We start from the raw sequence: 22,539 nt of genomic DNA, 5'->3' as shown, positions 1-22,539 counted from the left end.
CAGAGAAGGAGAAGGGGAAAATGAGCAATTTTGAAGGAGTCAGAATGGCTCATTTGTAGGCTGTGATTTGCTTTTCACTCTACCCCGTCCCCACTCCAGTAGTTTTACAGACAAAATAGAACATTGTCCTGTGGTGTCTGTAAAAGAAAAAGCACCACACAGAACCTTATGTTGATTGGCTTTCCAAGTCATGATATCACATTAAGGACTAGCATAATCTGTGGAAATTTGAACTGCTTTGGAGTAAGTTTTGGAGCTCCCTTGGTGAATGGGATGGGATGTTAGGCCCTCTGTGCCTTCCCTTGCTTTTCATGTCTTTCTCTTCTCTTCATGCTTCCTTTTCTTCTGTTACTTATTCTTTCTTCCCTTACATTTCTTCTCCAGGTTGACCAAAGAAGGGTACAGTGTAGCAGGTCAGATAACACATCTGATGCCCAGGGGTTTCAGTTGAATTTTAGGGGTTGAGATTATTCCTAGCAGTTCATTGAAAATGAGGACAGATGCTGAAGAAGGAAGTCAAGGCTGTTTAGAGTTGTGAGGTTGATTGAGCTTGTGAAGACATTAGAAGACATTCATATTTAGAGATTGCTTTCACCTTCTTGTAACTAAAATAGTATATATAAAGCCAACACTGAATCAAGTGCTTATCGGTACATTGTACCTCCTCCCTAACACTGATTCACTCATACCTTCTGTCTACCCGCCCTTTCCTTCTTCTCTATGTCCCCTTCCCCTATCCTGAACTTAGGTAGCCTGGCCTACTAAGAGAAACCTGTCCTCTGCCTTATCAAGGCAATTGCAACTCAATCCAGGGCTGACAAGGAATGTTTTATAGACAGGGATTACAAAGGAAGGGAGTGACTAGTAGACTTTGATTTTTAAATGTTCAATGGAAACAAATGAAGTTACACCAATGTCTTGATAAAACTGGCACAGAAGTTCCTTATAAAATATAGCCATAAACACTTTTATTACTGCAACATATCTTTAACCTGTAGTCAAAAACCTAGCCTCCTTTCAAATTCTTTCTAAATGTGGCCTCTTCAGGTACCTCTGACCTCTGTGTATCATACATATAGTTTAGTGACCCTGAATATTTTACTGTTCCCAAGTAAACTTTACTGTTTACTTGTCCTATATCAGGATTCTGTGCCATTGTGCAACTACCTTCTTTAACAAACACACTACATACCAGGCATTTGTGATGGATTATGTTATTTTTTCAAATACTTCTGTTTGTTCAAAATATTTGATGCCCCCCTCTACTGGGTTCCTCCATAGAAATAAATCTTTGTGATAAGCTACTGAAATTTGGGATAATTTGTTATACAATATAACTTAGAAAAAGCAGACTAATATAGCTCTTTCCTAAGCACTTTACAAATATTATCTTAATTAGTTCTCACAAAAGGCTGATGATGTAGGAATTGTTATCCCCATTTTATAGATGAAGAAACTGGGGCACAGAGAACTTAAGTAATTTGCAAAGAATATAAGATGATAAGTAGTGGAGATAGGATTCAAATGCAGATTCCCTAGCTTTAGTGTCTATGCTCTTAAGAGAAAACTTTGCATAGCCACATGCAGTTTCTTTCAACTCTATTCCTTCTTTCATCATTAGGTCCCTTCTTTTCCTAGAAAAAAATATCATACTCATTTAAGTCCCAACTCTGAAATTTTTTCTGAGTAAGCCCTGTCCTCCAGTTTAGGAATTAGACATTATCCTATATAATAAAACCCTAATATGCAAATTGACTGAACAGCAGAACAACTGGCCACTATGACGCGCACTGACCACCAGGGGCAGATGCTCAATGCAGGAGCTGCCCCTTGGTGGTCAGTGCCTCCCACAGGGGGAGCGCCGCTCAGCCAGAAGCTGGGCTCACGGCTGGAGAACGCAGCGACGGTGGCAGGAGCCTCTCCTGCCTCTGCTGCAGGCAGGCAGTAAGGAACGAGGGGTCCTGGAGCAAGAGGGCTCAGGCTGGGCTGAGGGACGCCAAATCCCCTCCTGCCCCCCAAGTGCACGAATTTCGTGCATCAGGCCTCTAGTTTCTTATAATCCCTAGTGCCTAGCACAATGTCTGGCATTTTGTCTACATTCTGTATATAATTGTTGAGTTTCAGAATTCAATATTATCAAAATAATCTCTGTTTTATAAAACACGGTGATACTTCATGATTGTCAGGATGCTTTCAACGTGTGCTGCCTTACCAGGTTCTTGACTCCATCTCTACAGAGGTGGAGAACCGGGACTTCCCATTTTAAAGATCAGGTTGCACAACTGGTAGGTGACAGAGTCAGGACCAAAGGCCAGGTGCTCTCCTCCTGGTCCAGTGCACTTTTCAAGGCTCTCACCTTTGTCTGCTTCAACTTCAAGACACTTATGTACAAAGCTGTTCTTAGATCTTCCCTTTGCTATATCAGTGAGATGAGGCCCTGTTGATGATCAGTGGAGACAGGATTCTGGAGAGAGATCCTGGATATGAAGAAATTTTAAAAGCACGCAGAGGTGCTGAAGGACACATGTCAATGACAGCTTTCTGCAGCTTTCCCTATGAATTTTGTGGGCCAACCAAAATCCAAGAAAACTTTGTCCCATTGGCAGCCTCTACTTTTAGCTATACTTTCTCTCCTAAGTTCATCAAGATATTTAACTGGTCCTCCTTCTAATGGATTAAAGATTGCAGCTCAAACCTTATCTTCAACGAACTCATTGGTGTTTCTCTCATTGTCGTGTATAAGAAAATGAAGTAAAGAATGGCTTTGAGAAAGTTTAAAGGATAATTTAAAATATATTTAGCTAGTTCAGTAGTGCTGTTGGTCAAAGGAAAAAGAAATAAAGATAGGGAAGAGGTTGTCAGGAAAACAGCCATCCTTTTTAGTTTTAGATGGTTACTGGTAGATCATCACGTAAATTGCAGCATAGAGCATTTCCCCAGGGGTCCTCACTTTGTTCTCCTACGGAGAGGGAAACCCTTGAACTAATCTCTTTAAACTGATTTTTAAAAAATGGAAGTGTCCAGTGTTTTTTTCTCTTTGGGGCTGATTATGTTGATATTTCTCTTCTACCTTGATAATAATGTATAGGAAAGGACTGTGGTAAAATAAATACATGTTATTTGGAGTATACTCGTTATTTATAAACAATAGCATAGCTTATCAAAAAGTCTTCTCATGTTAGTGTATGTTAGCTGGAAGTGGTTTCAGGGTATCAGAAGTTTTTGTTGCTAAAGATGGTTTTTAAATCTGCTAAAATCTTACCTCTTTTATAGAATTTAAAAGATTTATGTGTCTAGAAATGTCCATATCTTTCTAGATCTTCACATTCACTTTTTTATGAAAAAAAATTTTTTTCTATTTATGGAAGTTTTATTTTTTGTACAATAAAATTCAATTTTAAAGGTACAATTTGATGAATTGTTGTAATTGTATACAGTTGTGTAACCACCACCACATCAGGATAGAAAACTGTCCCCTCACCCTGAACATTTTTTTTATTCCTTTTGCTCTCTGTCCTCTCACCCAACAGCCCTTCCCACATAACCCCTGATCTTCTTTATGTCACAATTTCATATAATTGGAATTTTATAGTATGAAGTCTTTTGTGTTTTACTTCTTCCACTTAAGATGATGTTTTTAAGATTAATCTGTGTTTTATTAATACATCATTCCTTGTTATTGTAAGTATTAATTTATGGTATGGTTGCACCACAATTTGTTTATCCATTCACCAGTTGATGAACATTTGGGTTACTTCCAGGTTTGAGTTTTTATAAATAAGGCTGCTATGACATCTGTACACACATATTTATGTAGACATATGCTTTACCTTCTCTTGGGTAACTACCTAGGAGAAGAATTGCTAGGTCATATGATAATGTATGTTTAACATCATAAGGTACTACCATATTATTTTACAAAGTGATCATACCATTTTGCATTTCCACTACCATACATGAGAGTTCCAATTGCTCCACATCCTTGCCAACACTTGGCATTGTCAGTTGTTTTAACTTTGGTTGGCATGTAATGGTATCTTACGATTTTAATTTTAATTTTTCTAGTGACTAGTGATATTGAGCATGTTTTCATGTGCCTACTAATCATTTGTATATCTCTCTTGTGAGGTACCTGTTCAAATCTTCTACCCACTTGTTCATTGGGTTTCATTTGTCTTCTAATTGAGTTAAAAGAACTCTTTATATTCTGAATATAAGCCCTTTGTTGAATATATTTTGTAAAAATTTTATCCCAGCATGCAGCTTGCCTGTTTGTTTCCGTAAATATATCTTTCAGTGAGCAAAGTTTTTAATTTTGATTAATTCATGGTTTCAGTTTTTTAAACAGTTTGTACTTTTGATGTCTTATTTAAGAAAATTTTACTAATCCAGCATCACAGAGATTTTATCTTATATTTTCTTCTAGAATTTAATAGTTTTAGCTGTTACATTATGTTTAAGATCCTATTTGAGAGTACTTCTTATTAGATAAGGGTTAAGATTTATTTTTCCATACCGATAACTAGTTGTTTTATCACCTTTGTGTTACCTTGGCACTTCTATTGAAAGTCAGTTGATCACTGTGGATCCATTTGTTGACTTTCTTTTCTATCCTAGTGACTTATATGTCTGTCCTTATACCAGAATCATACTGTCATGAGTACTTTTGCTTTATGGTAAGTCTTCAGGTATATAAGTCTTCCAACTTTGTTCCTCTTTTTCAAAACTGGTTTAGCTATTTTAGGAACATTGACTTTCCATGTTCATTTTTATTTTTTAAAAATATATTTCTATATTGATTTCAGAGAGGAAGGAAGAGGGAGAGAGAGATAGAAACATCAATGATGAGAGAGAATCATTGATCGGCTGCCTCCTGCATGTGCCCTTGGCTGGAATTGAACCTGGGACCCTTCAGTCCGCTGGCTGATGCTCTATCCACTGAGCCAAACTGGCTAGGGCTCCATGTGCATTTTTAAATCAGCTTGTAATTTCTTCAGAAAAGAAAAAAAAATTTAAGACTTTGCTTGCGATTGCATCAAAACTATAGATCAGTTGGGAAGGATTGCCATGTGATGACTTTAAAATATGCCCACAAATTGCTTTAAACTTAAAAGATGGAGCTTAATTACCTTTGGCATTCTTTCATTAAATGTATTCCAAAGGGTTTGTGGACTTGATACTATTTTAAGTGGAACTTGTTTATATAATTTTTGTTCCAATTGTTTGTTGCTAGCATATAGAATTAAGTTGATCTGTATATTGCTATTCTATCCTGCAATTTGCTAAATTTTATTATTTCTGATAGCTTTTCTTTGAATTCCTTAGGGTTTTCTACATACCACATCATCAGGAAATGTTTGGTTCATATGTTTACTCCTTCCTTTCTAATCTGTGCCTTTTATTTTTCTTGCCTTACTGCACTAGGTAAGACCTGTAGTACACTGTTAAATAAAAATGGCAAATGGACAACCTTGCCTTGTTACTTGTCTTAGAAAGCATTGAGTTTTTCACCACTGAATTTATTCTTATAAATGCAAGTTGTTTTAGATCTTCACATTCATTTTTAGTTTATTATTTTTTAGTCTAATGTAAGAAGCAAGTTTCAACATAAACGTATTTTCCTCTTAATTTTTAGTTTGTTGAATCAGCTTATTAAAATAAATATAATTTTAAAGAGGGATGGTCTCCTTGTTAAAAGAGATATTAAAAAGTACCCAATTAAGCCCTAACCAATTTGCCTCAGTGGATAGAGCGTCAGCCTGCTGACTGAAGGGTCCCAGGTTCGATTCCAGTCAAGGGCATGTACCTTGGTTGCGGGCATCCAGTAGAGGGTGTGCAGCAGGCAGCTGATCGATGTTTCTCTCTCATTGATGTTTCTAACTCTCTATCCCTCTCCCTTCCTCTCTGTAAAAAAATCAATAAAATATATATATTTTTTAAAAATACCCAATTAAGGCTTAATCCATATGCTAGAGATTTGAGTTGTCTCCCTGTGTGTTTTTTCTTCGAAACAAAACTGTCATCTTATTTTCAAGTTTTCTTTGCATCTAGGTATAGTCATCACATTAAATATTGGCATCCATTAAGCTGTAAACTTACATATTGGTGAGCTTCTGGGGAAGCCTCTTAAAGTAGTAGCCTTTTATTCTTTTGTCCTTATTTTCTTCCTACTGCCTGGAATGCAGTTAAGATAGTCGGAGCTTTTTTTAACATGAGGGAGAAATAAGCTTCTGTTGTATATAAGCCACTGTTATTTGCAGTTTTCTGCTTTATGCAGTTAACTAAATCCTCCTGGTATATAATTTTACAAAAAGGAAAGCTTAGAGCAGCTTTCTAAGACAATTTGTTAGGAAAAAAATAGTCTGTGATTAGTCTAACTTCTGTCCCTATTCCAACTGAGGTACCCAAGAATCAGAAGGATATTCATTGTTTTAATTGGATACTTCAAATTATATTGAAAGAGATAAGAGAGCTATAGGGAGTTCATCTGAGTCACTTTTGAACTTGACAAAGAACAAGATAGTAAGTGCTTTCAATAAGTGCTAAAGCCATTTGATTCTGTTTGCCATGAACAGAAACATTTCATAATTCATCGCAAAAGGCAGAAATAACTTCAGGCATTCCTAATTTGCCTACATATTCCAATGTTCCTTTCTTCTTTCTTAGCATTTCCAGTGAAGAAGAGTGATAGGAAAATGTAAGGTCCATAAGAGCAGGGATTTTCTTTCTTTTGTTCCTGCTGCATCCCAGTGTTTAGAACACAACCTGGCACATGCTAGATGTTCAGTAAGTATGTGTTGAATAAATAAATGGGGCCTCAGTGGATCTGGTTTCCTCAGGACTTGAGTGCAAATGAAATCTGTATAAAAGGGTCCAGGTGTGAGGGGCCATTTATTCTCTTGGCTCCTCCCTGTCTTGAGAGTAACTCTCATTACTTTGCCCCTTGGGAAAACAACCTCTTGTGTTTGCCCTAATAGGCCATTAGATAATAGGCCATCATTTCTTGAATGATGGAGCCGTGGCACTCAAGGACCCTGGCAGTGCAGTTTGCTCTGTGGCTTTTGTTCAGCCACACTTGGCTGGAGAAAGAGATCAACAAACACCTGGAGTCATTGTCAGGTCATGATTTCTCATCTTTGCTTGCTGTGGTTTCACACTGGTACTGAACAAGATGAGAAGACAGTGAGGTTTACTGTCTATAATTAAGAGTGTTTTGCATGTTTTCTACCCAGCAAATTAAATTCTTTGTTTGCCTGATGAGCCATATTTCATGATTCCCTGTCTAAAAGGACTGATAATCTGAAGTAAGTGTGTAATTGATGTCTACTTTTATTAATGGCCTAACAATTCCCTGTTGTTTTACATTCTCCATGAGATTTGTGAGGTAATAGCTTCTCCTCTTGGCTTATGGGGAGCGCCTAGCTCTAACCCAGAGTTGTGGCCTGGCTCTTTGTCCCAGGCTTTCAACTGCACATGGCGCATGACACTTTCTAGTCCTGGTTGCCCGCCCTCTGGGCCCACTTTCCTAGCTGGGTTCCTGATCCCTGCTGCTAGATGTTCTGATTCCAGGGCTAGCTGGCCTTCCCAGGCACATGCCACTTGTTCCTTTTCATTGTGTCTCGTCGTCCTGAACCTGACTCCTGCCTGTCACCGGCCACTGCCACTGCTGCTTCCCTTGTCCTGGCCTCTCAGCTGGATCGTGGGCTTCCCGGCACTGAAGGCTTGCCAGACCCCCTTCGTGAGAGCTCCTCCTAGTATGGCATGCAAATCGGAGCAGATGGGTCTATATTTAAAGCCTCTTTTTTCACAAACTTTGAGTTTCTAGAAAACTCTCATTCAGAACTCCCACTATGAGAAGGGTTTATGAAATAATGGAAATGAAAGTAAAAAGTAATGTGTAAATGTAAGGTAGTATATAGTAATTGATACTATCTCGAAGCATAGACAAGTGAACGCTACCTTTTTGTCATATGGGAAAGTACAAACTTAGGATCAAAAAAGTATGTCTACTGGCAACTTTCCAATTTCCCTTTAAAATATCTAAGATAACATATTTATCTTAGTGGAGCATTTATTCACTTGCTGTTCTCCCAGCAAATACACATGGGGGAGTTAATATGTGCCAGGTGTTGTTCTGCTGTTCTAGGCACAGAGGCCAAATAGTGATCAAGACCAACCAAAATTCTTCCCCTTCCAGAGTATACATTCAAATAGGAAGCAGCTTTTAGGATCAAACTGTAAGCAAATGAGCACAAAAGCCCTGTTTTATCCTTGCCAGAACTTGCAGTAATGTATTTGTTTATTACTGGATAGGATATTCTAATTCTTCAGAAGATATCGTCTGACTAAAATTGAATGCACATTTTGTAAGCATATAAATGATGGTGGGGGCAGGGGTAGATATGGGCAGGGAAGGGACAATTTTTAACCTCCATCAGTTTCTTGAGGAAATCTATAACCTATCCTTCCCCCCCCGCCCCGAAAAAATAATTAAGAACCTCTACTAAATTGTGAACTCTTTTTAAAAATTGATTTTAGAGAGAGGAAGGGAGAGAGAGAGAAAAACATCAATTGGTTGCTTCCTGCTCACATCCTGACCAGGAATCAAACCCACCACCTTTTGGTGTACACTGGCCATGTCTAAATTGTGAACTCCGTAAGTACAAGCAACGTGCTTTTAATTATTTTTTTTCCTACTTTATTTAAAAGACATAATTGCATAAAGCAAAAAATAGCACCATATTGATGGATTTATTATGTGTAAGTATAATATGTAAGACTAAATAGTAGCACATCAGTTAAATGGAATTATATTCTTAAAATATATTTTACTTGAAGTAATTCAGTATCAACTCTAAGCACATTGTGATAAATTAAAGATGCATTTTGTAATTCCCTAGAGCAGTGGTCGGCAAACTCATTAGCCAACAGAGCGGCAAACCGCAGCTCAGCTCGCGAGCCTCAGTTTGCCGACCACTGCCCTAGAGCAAACACAAGAAAAAAATGCCTCAATATTACTAAAAAAAATTTTTTTTATATTTATTTAACACAAAAGACTTTTTAAAATAGAAGAGGGGGAACGAAGAATAAAAAACAGCTAAGACAAATAGAAATCAAATAGCAAAACTAACTATATCAAGATAAGTACTTTAAATATAAATAGCTAATCACTTCAATCAATGTCAGACTAGATTTTAAAACATGAAACTGTTATGTGCTATCTATAAGACACACTTTGAACACAGACAGAATGGTTGAAAGTAAAAGGATGAAGAAAGATAAATCATGGAAACAGTTTAAATAGCCATGTTAATATCAGACTAGAATAGATTTCTATATGAGTATTACTAAAAATAGAGATATATTTTGTTACAATAAAAGGGTCAATTATAATGGTATGTATGCTAATAGCTTCCACATACATGAACAGTTTCCAAATACATGAAGTTAAAACAAACAGAACTAAAGGGAGAAATGGACAAGTTCACAATCATGGTTACATTTATACCTTGAGATGAAAATGAAAACATTTAATTTTTTATTTAATTCAAATCTCACTGTTCTGATCACTTTTTTTCATATTTTGTTGCCATTTTACAACCCCGTTTTCTGTTTTTCTCACTACCCAGAACTTCAGAAAAGGAATTTCTATTTTCTCACCTCCAGTTTATTTATACTTTTTTGGCCATATTTACTTGCTCTCTCTTTTTCTAAAAAGGTATATTTGTTACAGGTAGTCCTACCTCACACACACCTCCTCTTCCCTCTCCCCCTCATCCTGCTGTTGAAGAAACCACTGTCCTTGGATCTGTACTTACTATTTAAGCATGTGCCCATAAACAGTAAATACTAGATTTTGTGTTTGAGATTTTGTAAAAAGATGAATATAATATACTAGAGGCCCAGTGCACGAAATTCATGTGCAGGTACGGTCCCTAGGCCTGGCCTGCAATGAGGGCCATCTTCCCCAGCTGCCCGCAGCCAGCCCCATCCCCTGCCACCACCCACCCCTGGTTCCCTGTTTGCTATCGGGCGATCGGAGCCTGCTGGCCAGGGGGAGGAACCTAGAGGTGGTCAGTGCGCCTCATAGTGACTAGTTGAGCCGTTGTTCTGCCGTTAGGGTCAATTTGCATAATACCCTTTTATTATATAGGATGGTACCTTTCTAAAAACTTATTAGTACACTGAGTATATTTATTTTAAGTCCTATTTAGTCTTCCATTAGATGACTAAACTACTGTTTAGCCATTTCTCTACTGGGGACACATTTCCATTTCTTAGCTGTTACAGATAGCATTGCAATTGAATATTCCCTAAAGCATTCTTCCAGCTTTGCTAGGTGCAGTCAGCCCTCAGCCCTCTGTAGCCATGGGTTTTGCATCTGCAGATCTAACCAACCACAGATCAAAAATATAAATAAGTAAAGAGAGAGAGCGGGGGGGGGGGGGGGGGGGAGAAGGAGGGAAAGAGGAAAGGAAGTAAGGAAGGGAGGAGGGAGGAAGGGAGGGAGGGAGGGAAGGAGGGAAGTCTTAGAATGTTCTGAAAATCAAAAGTTGAATTTGCCACATGTTGAGTACTACACTGAATCCACAAGAATGAAATGATGTGTAGGCATACCCAATGTGGCCTGTATGCAAATATAGGTTATGTGCCAATCCTACACCACTTTTTCTGTGGGACTTGAGCATTCTCAGACTTTGCAATCCGCAGGGGTCCTGGACCCAGTCCTCCTGCAGGAGCAGAGGGAGGACTGTGTGGTCAAGTTGCTCTCCAGTGGCTGTACCACTCCCCTTCCCCGAGGACTGTGTGAGTTCTCAGTTCTCATCCTCACCAAACATTATTTACTGACATGTTGTATATTATTATATTTAACGTTATTCATTTTATATTGTATTTCCCTAAAAACAGCTGGGAACAAACATCTTTTCATGTATTTGTTGGCCACTTGTGTTTCCTCTACTGGAATTGCCATTTTGTCTGCTTTTTAAATTGGGTTGATTGTCTTTTTCTTATAAATGAACAGAGTTATATGTTCTGAACACTACCTTTGTAGACTACAGAAATTCTAAGTACCTTTTCCCAGACTCTTGCTTGACTTTTCACTTCATTTTATGGTAATGTTTGGCATACTGTAGCTTTTAAATTATAAAGTAAATGAAAGTATGTTTTCTTTTTTAGTTTGTGCTTTCTGTGTTTTATTTAATAATCCTTCCCCATCCTGTTGCCAAAAAGATGTTCCTTCTGTATTTTGTGCAGAAACATTTACAGTTTTGTAAATTACACTGTATTTGTGTCCCTAATCCATTGGGAGTTGACATGTATGGTGTCAGGAAGGGAGCCTTGTTTCTATCCTTACGTGTAGCTCGTGTATCCTTTTCCCTCTGGTTTACCCATTTCTGCTGTATACCAAGTGCCCTTGTACTTAAGAGTCTGCTTCTGTGTTCTTGCCCTTTAGGTCTGTTTGAGTAGCTCTACAGAGAGCCCACACTATTTTAAGTACTTAAACTTTATAGCATATCTTGAAATCTAATAGGCCTTATTATGCTTCTTTAAAATTACCTTGGCTCTTCTGTATCCTTTATTCCTTATTTTTAAATCTTTTTATTGTAGTATGTAACCCATACCAAAATGTTCATAAACTACAAGTGTCATGAAGCCAAACAAATCACTATAAAGTGAACACACCATGTAATCCCACACAGGATCAAAGAACTTCCCGCCCCCAAGGCCCATCCCTCCCATGGCAGCTCTCCTGGGACATGTAGTTACCTTCATGCTTGACTTCATGGTTTTCCCACTCAATATATAGTTCAGATCCATTCACTTACAGAAGGGGAATTATAATGTATGCAATCTTCATGCGTGGCTTCTTTCACACGGCAGTATGTTTTTAAAAATTTAATCCTTAAATATTCCATATGAATTTTAGGATTGGCATTTAAATTCCAATAACAACACCAATAAAAACTCTGTTAATATTTTATTTTTAATTATATTGAATTTACATATTGATTTGGTGAAAATTGGTATTTTAACAATTTTGCTCCTTCCCATTCATGGATGTGATTCCTGTATTTATTTCTAGAATTGGGTTGTTTTGTGTGTTTTTAATGTCTCACACAGTTTTGTAGTTTTCTCTATGAAGGCCTTACATATTTTTGTTAGATTTATTTCTAAGTATTTTATAGTTGTTGCTTATGGAATTCACCTGTGGGGAGCCCTAGACCTGCTCTACCCTCCTCAGAGCCTCCTTGATCCATGCCCTTCAGAGGTTTTATCTTCTTGCTGAGGAAACAGTCATTGTGCTGAGTATGGGGAGGAATTGGGCTTGCTTCTTACAGAGTTAAGAACCCTCCATTTCACTCTGGCCTTCCACAGTACCTGGTGCTTCTAATGCCTGAGCCTTGTCTGAGCTCCAGGGGATCCTCTTGCTGGCATTTGGATTTACCCTTCTTCCCATATACTAAGTGGTTTCCAATTATACAATGTGTTTTCCATTTTGTTAATGTGGGTCAGGATTACAGATGCTTTTTAGTTTCATCAAATGTGAAGTTTGTTTCTGTTTTTGATTTCTTTGTTGTTTTGTACCATTTTTTGAGATAAGTGGCATGGATATGATTTGCAACCAAAAGTCCTCTGCAGTCACTCTTTAGCGTACTCCAGTGTGTCCTCTGCTCCCACCACTGCACCAAAAGTGTTCTAACAAGGTCATCAAAGCTTCCATTTTGCCAAATGCAATGGTCCTTTTCCTCTCTGTCTCACTTGAACTCTGAGCTGCATTAAACATAGATAACTAGTATTCCCATCTTAAAACACTGTTCTCTTAGCTTCATTGTTACTAAACTGTCCTAGTTTTCCTTCTGTTTCTTCTTAGGTTCTTTACTGACTTCTCCTGCTCTGTTCATCCCCAAAATATTGGTGTACCCTGGATTCAAGGTGAAGTTCTCTCTTCTTTTTCTTTTTTCAATCATCACCTGAGGATATGTTTTTATTGATTTAGAGAGAGAGAGTAAGAAAGAGAGAGAAACATCAATGGGGTGCCGCCCATACACACCCCGACCAGGGATCGAACATGCAACCTAGGAATGTGCCCTGACTGGGAATCGAACGTGCAACCTTTTGATGTATGCACAATGCTCCAACCAACTGAGCAACCCAGCCAGGGCCTCTTCTTTCTTCTGTTATAGGTTCTCATTGCTTTTAATGCCATCAAATACCAGTGACTCCCAAATTTTTATCTCTGCTAATTTTTCTCTTGAGTTTCAGATTTGTATATTCAGCTACTCATTTGATATCTCCACTAAGATTTCTAATAAATTCTTCGAAACTCATTCCTGCATTGCATTTATTGTTTTGCTGACTGAAATGGTCTTCTTCCAATTCTTCAAATGACTGGTACCCCATTATCCTTAAGATCTTCACTCAAGTGTCACTTCCTCTAAAGCTTCCCTGACTACCCTACCTAAAGAAAGTCCTTGCTCCAAGTCATTTTCTTCTCTTTCCTTCATAGAGCTTGCTTGGAGTTGTTTTGTGTGCTTGCTTGTTTACTGTCTGTTCTCCATATTGACCACTGTTAACTATAAGAGTTGGACCTTGATCTTGTCTTCTGCTGTATTCTAAGTATCTAGAACAATGCCTGGTGCATTGCAGGTGCTCAATAAATTCTTTCCTAATTAATTAATTTTATTAATAAAACATTAAAGTGTACTTTTCTCTAGACATAAAGTTATCGAATATGCTCTAATTTGTTATGAATAACTTCTTATCTAAGAATCAAATTCACAAAATTGAAGATTTTACAAAGGAATAGCCATACTCATTCATTTTCACCTAGAAAACCATAGACCGTCTTTAGACTTCTTTTGCCACATATATTACCTTAAAGATGAAAATAGACTTGTTTGCAAATAGGATTGTTAATTGCTAACTATTGGCAAGGATTTTTAAAAATCAACAGAAAATTTTATTAAGACACTATGTAAATTTTACATTGCCTTTGTTTTCTGATAAATTTATTATATGGCTGGGTTACATCATTGATCTTCAAAGTTGTTTTCTGCCAATATCTCTCTCTGATGGCCATATGCCAATAAGAGTAACCACAGAGTTGGTGTGAAAGTATTTTGATAATCAGATCTTTTGTGGCTTTTTAAAAAATGAAAACATTGTTTTAAAAACATTTCACCAGTACTTTGAGTGTTAAATGGTTAGGATTTTGCTACCTCTCCTAACTTAAAAATAAATAAATAAATAAATAAAACTTGTTTACTGAGCAAATGAAATTATTTGTTGATTTGTACAGCTATTCTGCAACTTGGTAGGAGTTTTGGTTATCACCTAACTGCTGAAATGAAGAAAAATACCATCTGAAGTATTTTGTGGTTATTGATTTCTATGTTAAATGTGTTCTTTAAATTTTTATTACACTTAAACAATCCAGTTGGACTTTTTTCTTTTAGATTTCCGGTATCTGCTACAACAGCAAAATACTACAAGTTCATCAGGTGCTGTACATCCCAAGCTGGATGGCAAAGTTCTGTTCTTGGACGCTTGAGCCCATCTTCTCATCTTCAGAACCTACCACCGAAGCCAGAGTCGGGATGGGGGCCACAGTAGACATCCAGAGGCAGCAAAGAATGGAACTGCTCGATCGGCAGCTGATGCTTTCGCAGTTTGCACAAGCGAGGCGACAAAGACAGCAGCAAGTAAGCATAATAATAATCATTAAAAATTCAGAAATACTCAATGGCCTAAGTAAACATCTTCTGTGTGACTGTATGTGTGGTAGAGACTACATTTTATTCCTGTGCATTGCAGTGTAGATATTTGACAAGTTTCCAAATAGAATGTAGGTCTCTGTTAGTGCCTATTCTTAGTGATGTGTTTGTTGTTTTTTAAGGTGAAAGAGTAAATTGCAGCCAAAAGACTGGTCAAACTGGACATTCTTGTTCCGCTTCTATTAGATAAGGACTATTTCTTAGAGAAACACCAACCTAGTTAACAAGACGTGATATTTATCTGTTTTTAAAATCTTGTAAAAGCCACAGTGTTTTCCTGTTAAAATGCTTATTATCATGTGCTCTAGAGTGAAGAGCAAATATAAAACTTCTTAATTTTCTTTGGTTGAAATAGAGAGACTGTGAAGGTAAGAAAATTTTCAAGGGAACAACCCATGAATTAATTAAATAAATGCTGTGTTTTCTTAGCCTTGTCATCAATCATCAGGAAATATTGAGCACTGTCTACAATAAACTGCTGTATCCAGCAATCCGATACCACACTTCCCTTTCAAGGGTAACTATACAGGGTGAGGCAAACATAGGTTTACAGTTGTTTGTATGGGAAATAATACAATAATTAATAAATAATAATGTAAGAGTGAATCCTGTGTTTCATGTACTCACAACTATAAACCTACTTTACCCCACACTCTATGTCAGGCTCAGACTTCAAACCTGATCTTTCTTTGACACTTCTATGATACAGTATGCTGGGCTCTTTATTTCTTGTCCCTGTCTTCTTTGTCCTCTGGGATATGAGAGAGGATAGTCTTCTCACTTACCATCTCCCTGTCTCCTTCCTTCCTTGGGTGTGAGATGTAGGTCTGCAGACCTCACAGTGGTCTGAAGAAGTGAAGTCAGCTGTGACACTCCTGGTGTCCCACTGGAGATGTAGGTCTCAGAGTTCATGTCTGGGATAGGAAGAAGGGAGCCCCTTATCAACTGGCTGAGTCTACAGGTGAAAGGAAAGTGAAGGTTATTCCCTACAGATGTATTTGAATTTGGTGAATCTGGAACATTACAATAAAGATACCCATGATGTAGTTAAATACAGAGCACAGTCATCTCTCTTAGGTCAAAGATGGAGGTGTAGATCATGGAGTCAACTTTGTAGGGTTGAGAGATGAAACCGAGGTGCTAGGTGAGTTCTGTAAGAGAATTACATCCAAGGTGAACATAGGCTATAGATTAAGTCTTATATTTAGCAGAAAAAGGTAGATCCTTCAAGGAAACAGGGAAGAATGAAAAGTATGAGAACTTGGAATGATCAGTGTCTGAAAAACTGAGTAATGGTGAGTATAAATATTTTCCAGGTAGAATGAACCTAGAGCTATGAAGGAGAGAACAAAGTACCATATTATTCTTGTTTAGTAACATAGATTTCTTGTTTAGATAACAGGATAGATCGGTGACAGCACCATTTCACCAACATCAGAAGAGCAGATTTGGGGGAATATATAACTGAGCTAACTTAAGAATATCTGGGAGGAGCTCCCCCATTAGATAGCTATAGCTCTTGTGCTCATGAACAAGGCAGGAAAGTGGTATTTCTCAGATTGGAGTCCCCAGGCAGATTTTTTATGCATGAAGTTTATCGAGAACACTATCAAGATCGGAGTCTCTGGGGCAGGGGTGGTGAGGACAGAGGTGGACTTTGAACAACAGTTACAAAAAAGGCCTGAGATAATTTTATGGAAAGCTGTGGAGTTGGGAGAGCCCCTACGGGTTGTCTCAAATTCAGACAGGAGCTGAAACTAAACCTCCACCAACCAGTCATTGGGTGCAGATTGCAAACCTTGGGCTGACTGGATCTCCTTGGATGCACACCATCCCCAGGGGGCATGTCCCTTGAGAACTGTGGCATTCTAGCACCCCCAGCAGCAGGAAGATTGAGCACTTCAGTTGCGAGGGAGGTGGGGACCTGGGCAGCAGACCACAGCACCCACCCCCTGTGCTTCTCAGATCTTCTTGGTTTACCTAAGTTCTTGGAGCAGCTCTTCCAAGATTCCAGAGGCACTCTTTCCTGGAGAAAACTTCAAGAGGAAGGTTAGTAGGATAAACTACATCCCTTTCTGCCTCAGCAGGTCTCACGATCACACTGACCATCAACTCATTCCTCTACTGTTCATTGGAGAGTCCCCTCACTCTTGGCTGGAAGGCTTAGTTGCTGAAAGTGACACATACCCACACATACCCTGTGGGATCTTAGTTCCTGGTCACCAGGCCCTTCTCAGACTGGGTCTGCTGCCCTTGTCCAATTACTGTAAAACTCAGCAAGAGAGTAAGTAACAACAGACACCCTAGTGTATCACCAGGGTGCCACACATAGTCTTCCCTCCCTGTTTTTGTGCCCCTAACCACAACTTTTCTTGATGATCAGGGTTAATTACTGCTGCCAGGATAATGACTTCTTTTCTTACCTGCTAGTATTTAGCACAAGAGCCCAAAATAACTGGTTAACAGCTATAACTTAAAATGTAATGGTATTCTTGCTTTTTCTCCTGATGGAAGGGCTCCCTTCCTGTGAGCCAAGCTCTGTAAACCTATGGAATTTAGAGTTGCAGGGGTAAGAAGCCTAGATTCCCCAAACAGGGCACTGAGAGAGAGGGTACTCAGGGTCACTTCTCCTTCCAGTTCTTATTTCCAAGATCCACGTGTTCTTACTGTTGGGGACCTAGCAGGGTTTTTAGGGTTTATACCGCATGCTAGAGCCTGGAGTGCCATCTTGTAGGGTCATCTCCAAGTTGGTATTTCACTGACACATTCAAATGGCTGTCTCACTAGTGTGACAAGCTGGCAGTTCCTTAGTCGTATGGTACATGAGAGGGTTTATGTATTCCATAGTCTTGCCACTGCTGCACCCACTTCGCTGTAAGTGGGCCTTGTGGTCTGATGTGATGTGATTTAGCACCCTGGTCAGTAGAGCAAGCATTCTGCAAACGCACAGATAGTGGTGCTTGTTCTCTTTGAGTGATGGTGGTGTACTGGGGCTCAACATTGGTCTCTGTTGCTGTCAGTAGCTACATTCTCCTTAGAGAGTGGGGCCTGTGCAGAGCCTCCACCCCTGCCACCATGGTTCTCTGTTCATGTGCCAGCACTGGGGTGGCCAATGGCTGGCCAGTGTCCACCAGCTGAGTTGTTCGGTCCTTCTCTTCTGTGCTGGACATCCATGGTAGACATTAACCACCCATACAGATGTCATGCTTCAGGTCCATTCTTTTAGCCAAGTTCACATGCTTCTTCCTCAGGTCTCTTTGTCCTCCGCCTTCCAGTCCCCTGAACAATCAACCAAGTCATTTACCATGTCCAGTGAATCCATATATGTCATTACCTCAGACTACTTCTCTTTCCACTCAAGTGGATGACCAAATAAATACTCTGCCCATTGGGAGGATTTCCCCTCGTCGCTGTCTTTCAAGATCACCCCTGAGTGGAGCTGTAGTGCCGGCCACAGTCCATTTTCAGCTTTCACTTGTCTACTGAGCCAACCCTTCTATGAACCAAATTTGGCCATTTTCCTCTCTGTCACTTGGTCATAAGGGCCCCACCCCCATGCAGCAGGAGGTGTGAACTGAGGAAGAGGTTTTAGTGCAACAGAGGTGATTGACATGATGGTCTGGCATACCTGCCTCTGCAGCTCACCTGTGCCACTTCCATCTGAGGATGGATTTTTTTGGGTCTATCTGAGCTTGGTAGGTCTTGTACTTCTGACCACATGCTTACTTTATGCCCAGGATCAAGCACACCCTGTCCCCAGGGTCTAGCAGCAGGTTTTCAAAAGTGTATCATTCTCTGCACACTCCTGCTCCAGGATCTAGCCCATGGTTTTCCCCTTGTGGCTTGCTGCAAATTCCACAGTATCTTTCCCCACAACACACCCTTTGAATACCACAGGATCTGCCAGGTTGTACAGCCCAGTAATCCATGAAATAGAGCAAATAGACCAAAATCCCTAGAGAGTACATGCGATCAGGCAACTATGCAGTGATGCCCTCTGGTCTGTGGCTCTGCCCTCTGCTTGGCAGGCTCCTCCACTTTCCAAGGTGGGTCTTGCCCCCACCAGGTCTGGGGTTCAGAATCCTATACCTGGACTCCTTCCTGCCAGAGGCTTTATTGACGTTGACTGGTCTGCTGAGAGTGAAGAGCACACTGTTTCTTCGGTCCCCCATTTATTCCCAAACACCGGCCTTGAGATATAATAGCTAGTTCCTTCATGTCCCGGAAGCTTGGGGTGCTGGCTTGCCCAGGGACACACACCTGCTGATGGGAGTGCAGGATTGGGACTCAATGTGTCCGACCGCAAGGCCTCTGCCCCTGATGCTTCATTTGGCTGCCTCCCAGTTAGGAGAGCTCCTTGGTGATTTTCTTTTCTTTCCTTTTTTGCTTTGGCTGGCAAAAAAACTCAGTGCACAGTTTATTTTAATGTTCAAATTAACGGTTTAATCCAAAATTAGAACTTCTGCTTCCATCTTCTATATGTTTTTTAAAATATCTATGTTTTTTAATGTCCTTGTATCTTTTATTGTAGGCAACCTCAACTTCTGTTATTGTATTTGAAATAAATCTGTTATTTGTTTAAAAACTGTTGATTTTCAGCCCTGCCTGGTGGATCAGTTGGTTAGAGCATCGTCTTGTACACCAGAAGGTTCGGGGTTGAGTCCAGGTCAGGACACATACCTAGGTTTTGGGTTAAATCCCTGGTCAGGTGCATATGGGAGGCAACCAGTTGATGTTTCTGTCTGTCTGTCTGTCTGTCTCTCTCTCTCCCTCTCCCTCTCCTTCTCCCTCTCTCTTGCTCTCTCTTGCTCTTGCCCTTGCTCTCACTCTCACTCTCGCTCTTCCTCTCTCTCAATTCAATAGACATATCCTCAGGTGAGAATAAAATAATTAATTAATAAATACTGTTGATTTTCAGATGCTTTTCATAGAACCCTGAGTTTATTTGATCAGAAAGTCTTACAGTTACTAATTACTTACATTAGATTAATCTGTCTGCAGTTTGTAATTTTAAGCATTCTAAAGTAATGCTAAGGCGTTGTTTCAATGTATTTCTTTATTTCTTTTTACTGCTTTCTCTCATATTTCATCTCTCAGCCTGGAAGGTGCTTTGCGCTCTCTGTCACCCACCTCCTGTGGTCCTCACTTGGCTCTGGTGTCACAGCCAGTCTGTCGGTCGATACTTGAGACTCTGACCAAGACTGGTGGGTACTCTGTGGGCACAAAAGAGTGAAAAACATGTCCTTTTCTTAATCAACCTCAGGAAGGTGGGGCAGATATACTTGAATTGGATAAGCATCTGAGAACCCTGAAATATTGATCAGAGTACCCAGAGCAGGAAGATATCCAAGAAAAGCACCCTCAGTGTGGACCCATATCCTGAAAAGAGGTTTCTAGGACTAGAAGGATGGGCAGAGAGAATGAAGCAAATTGTCCCAGAGGAGAGGAGCAGCAAGAGTGTCCCATGGGAGGCATGGAGGTGAGAAGGCAGCCCTGGAAAGGAAAGAACTCAGGGAGACCTGTCTGACTGAAGAGCGCTAGGATACAAAGTGAGAAATGGTTTAACTGTCTGTTCAATGTGTCTGTGTCTCTGGAGGGAGGAGGGGAGGTAAGAGATCAACCAAAGGACTGTATGCATGCATATAAGCATAACCAATGGACACAAACAGTAAGGGGGTGAGGGCATGTGCTGGGGGGTGGGAACGGCTGGGGAGAGGTCAATGAGGGGAAAAGGAGACATATGTAATACTTTAAACAATAAAGAATTTAATTTTTTTTAAAGTGAGAAATGGGAAATAACTCAGAAAATGTAATGGAGGGAGGTATTTTTAGGCCTCTCAACTGATTTAGGTGTTGACACTAGAAGCAGTGAAGAATGATTTAGTTACTAATAAAGTCAGGATAGTTATCTCAGACAAATTCATCATATTGCCATATAAGATGGATGGGAAAAAGGAGAGAGCAAGAGTAAGAGACAAGTAGAAGATGGTTTTTAAATCCAGCTGTCAGCAGTATGAAAGCCTTGGCTAGGGTAACGGCAGTCTCTTCATTTAGCTCCTTTGTTGGCTCCTTAACGGTGTTGTTTCCCAAGCTCCACTCCTTCCTCAGCCTCCTGAGCTTTCTACCCTCAGTCTCCCAGCAGGTGACCCACCCAGTCCATCACTGTCAGCACTGGTAACAGGCTCATGGCTCCCAGATTTAGGTCTATGGACTAGACCTCCCTCCCTCCTGGCTCCCGATCTTCATATCCCACTGCCTACTGGACATCTCCACTTGTGTTCCACAGGCACTTGAAATTTCCCATTTCTTTGCTAAATTTGCTTTTCCTCACTTCCTACCCTGGGAGAAGCACCACTATCTACCCAAAGTCCCAAACATAAAATCTTAGACTTTTCCCTTATGCATTCATAACCCTCTTTCCCCCTCCCCTGATTAAGTACCATAGAGTCTTCCTTCTTGATGTAAATCTGCCATTTCCTTCTCTTCATCCCACTGCCTTACTTAAGACCACCTCACTACTTATCAGATTTCTACTAACATATTGTCACAGCTGTCTCCCTCTCTCTAGATTCAGCCCACAGAGTGATCTCATTGAAAACACAAATCTGATTTTTCACATCTACTAGAATCCTTCAGAAGTCCTCTTAGCTTTCAAGGTAGTTACAACTGATTACACAGACCCCTTCCTTCTTCTTCTTCTTCTTTTTTTTTAATCTTTATTGTTCAGATTATTACAATTGTTCCTTTCCCCCTCCCTATAGCTCCCCTCCACTCAGTTCCCACCCCACCCTCTGCCCTTACCCTCCCCCACTGTCCTCATCCATAGGTGTATGATTTTTGTTAAGTCTCTTTCCGCACCCCCCACACCCCTTTCCCCCCCGAGAATTGTCAGTCCACTCCCTTTCTATGCCCCTGGTTCTATTATAGTCACCAGTTTATTCTTTTCATCAGATTTTTTTATTCACTTGATTTTTAGATTCACTTGTTGATAGACATGTATTTGTTTTTCATAATTTTTATCTTTACCTTTTTCTTCTTCTTCCTCTTCTTAAAGAATACCTTTCACCATTTCATATAATACTGGTCTGGCGGTGATGAACTCCTTTAGCTTTTTCTTATCTGTGAAGCTCTTTATCTGCCCTTCAATTCTGAATGATAGCTTTGCTGGGTAGAGTAATCTTGGTTGTAGGTTCTTGCTATTCATCACTTTGAATATTTCTTGCCACTCCCGTCTGACCTGCATAGTTTCTGTTGAGAAATCAGCTGACAGTCGTATGGGTGCTCCCTTGTAGGTAACTAACTGTTTTTGTCTTGCTGCTTTTAATATTCTCTCTTTGTCTTTTGCCCTTGGCATTTTAATTATGATGTGTCTTGGTGTGGTCCTCTTTGGATTCCTTTTGTTTGGGGTTCTCTGCGCTCCTTGGACTTGTAAGTCTTTCACCAGGTGGGGGAAGTTTTCTGTCATTATTTCTTCAAATAGGTTTTCAGTATCTTGCTCTCTCTCTTCTTCTGGCACCCCCATAATTCAGATGTTGGTACGCTTGAAGTTGTCCCAGAGGCTCATTACATTATCTTCATATTTTTGGATTCTTTTTCCTTTTTGCTTTTCCGGTTGAGTGTTTTTTGCTTCTTTGTATTTCAAATCTTTGACTTGATTCTTGCGATCCTCTAGTCTGCTGTTGGATCTCTGTATAATATTTTTTATTTCAGTCAGTGTATGCTTAATTTCTAGTTGGTCCTCTTTCATATCCTTGAGGGTCTC

General features: G+C 39.7%; 1 protein-coding gene across 2 annotated transcripts in view; it reads left to right on the top strand.

The window, feature by feature from the left end:
- UBAC2 (UBA domain containing 2) overlaps nucleotides 1-22,539 on the top strand; it is a 194,209-nt gene that overhangs the window by 126,943 nt on the left and 44,727 nt on the right. For both annotated transcript variants that reach the window (XM_080659300.1, XM_080659301.1), the window contains one exon: nucleotides 14,460-14,705. In XM_080659300.1, coding sequence (XP_080515426.1) covers nucleotides 14,460-14,705 — 246 coding nt within the window. The remainder of the gene's footprint in view (nucleotides 1-14,459; nucleotides 14,706-22,539) is intronic.

This window comes from Plecotus auritus (genome assembly GCF_963455305.1).
Source record: "Plecotus auritus genome assembly, chromosome: 3".
Classification (NCBI taxonomy): Eukaryota; Metazoa; Chordata; class Mammalia; order Chiroptera; family Vespertilionidae; genus Plecotus; species Plecotus auritus.
The sequence above is the reverse complement of the archived record's forward strand: the minus strand, read 5'-3'. Positions and strand labels throughout refer to the sequence as shown.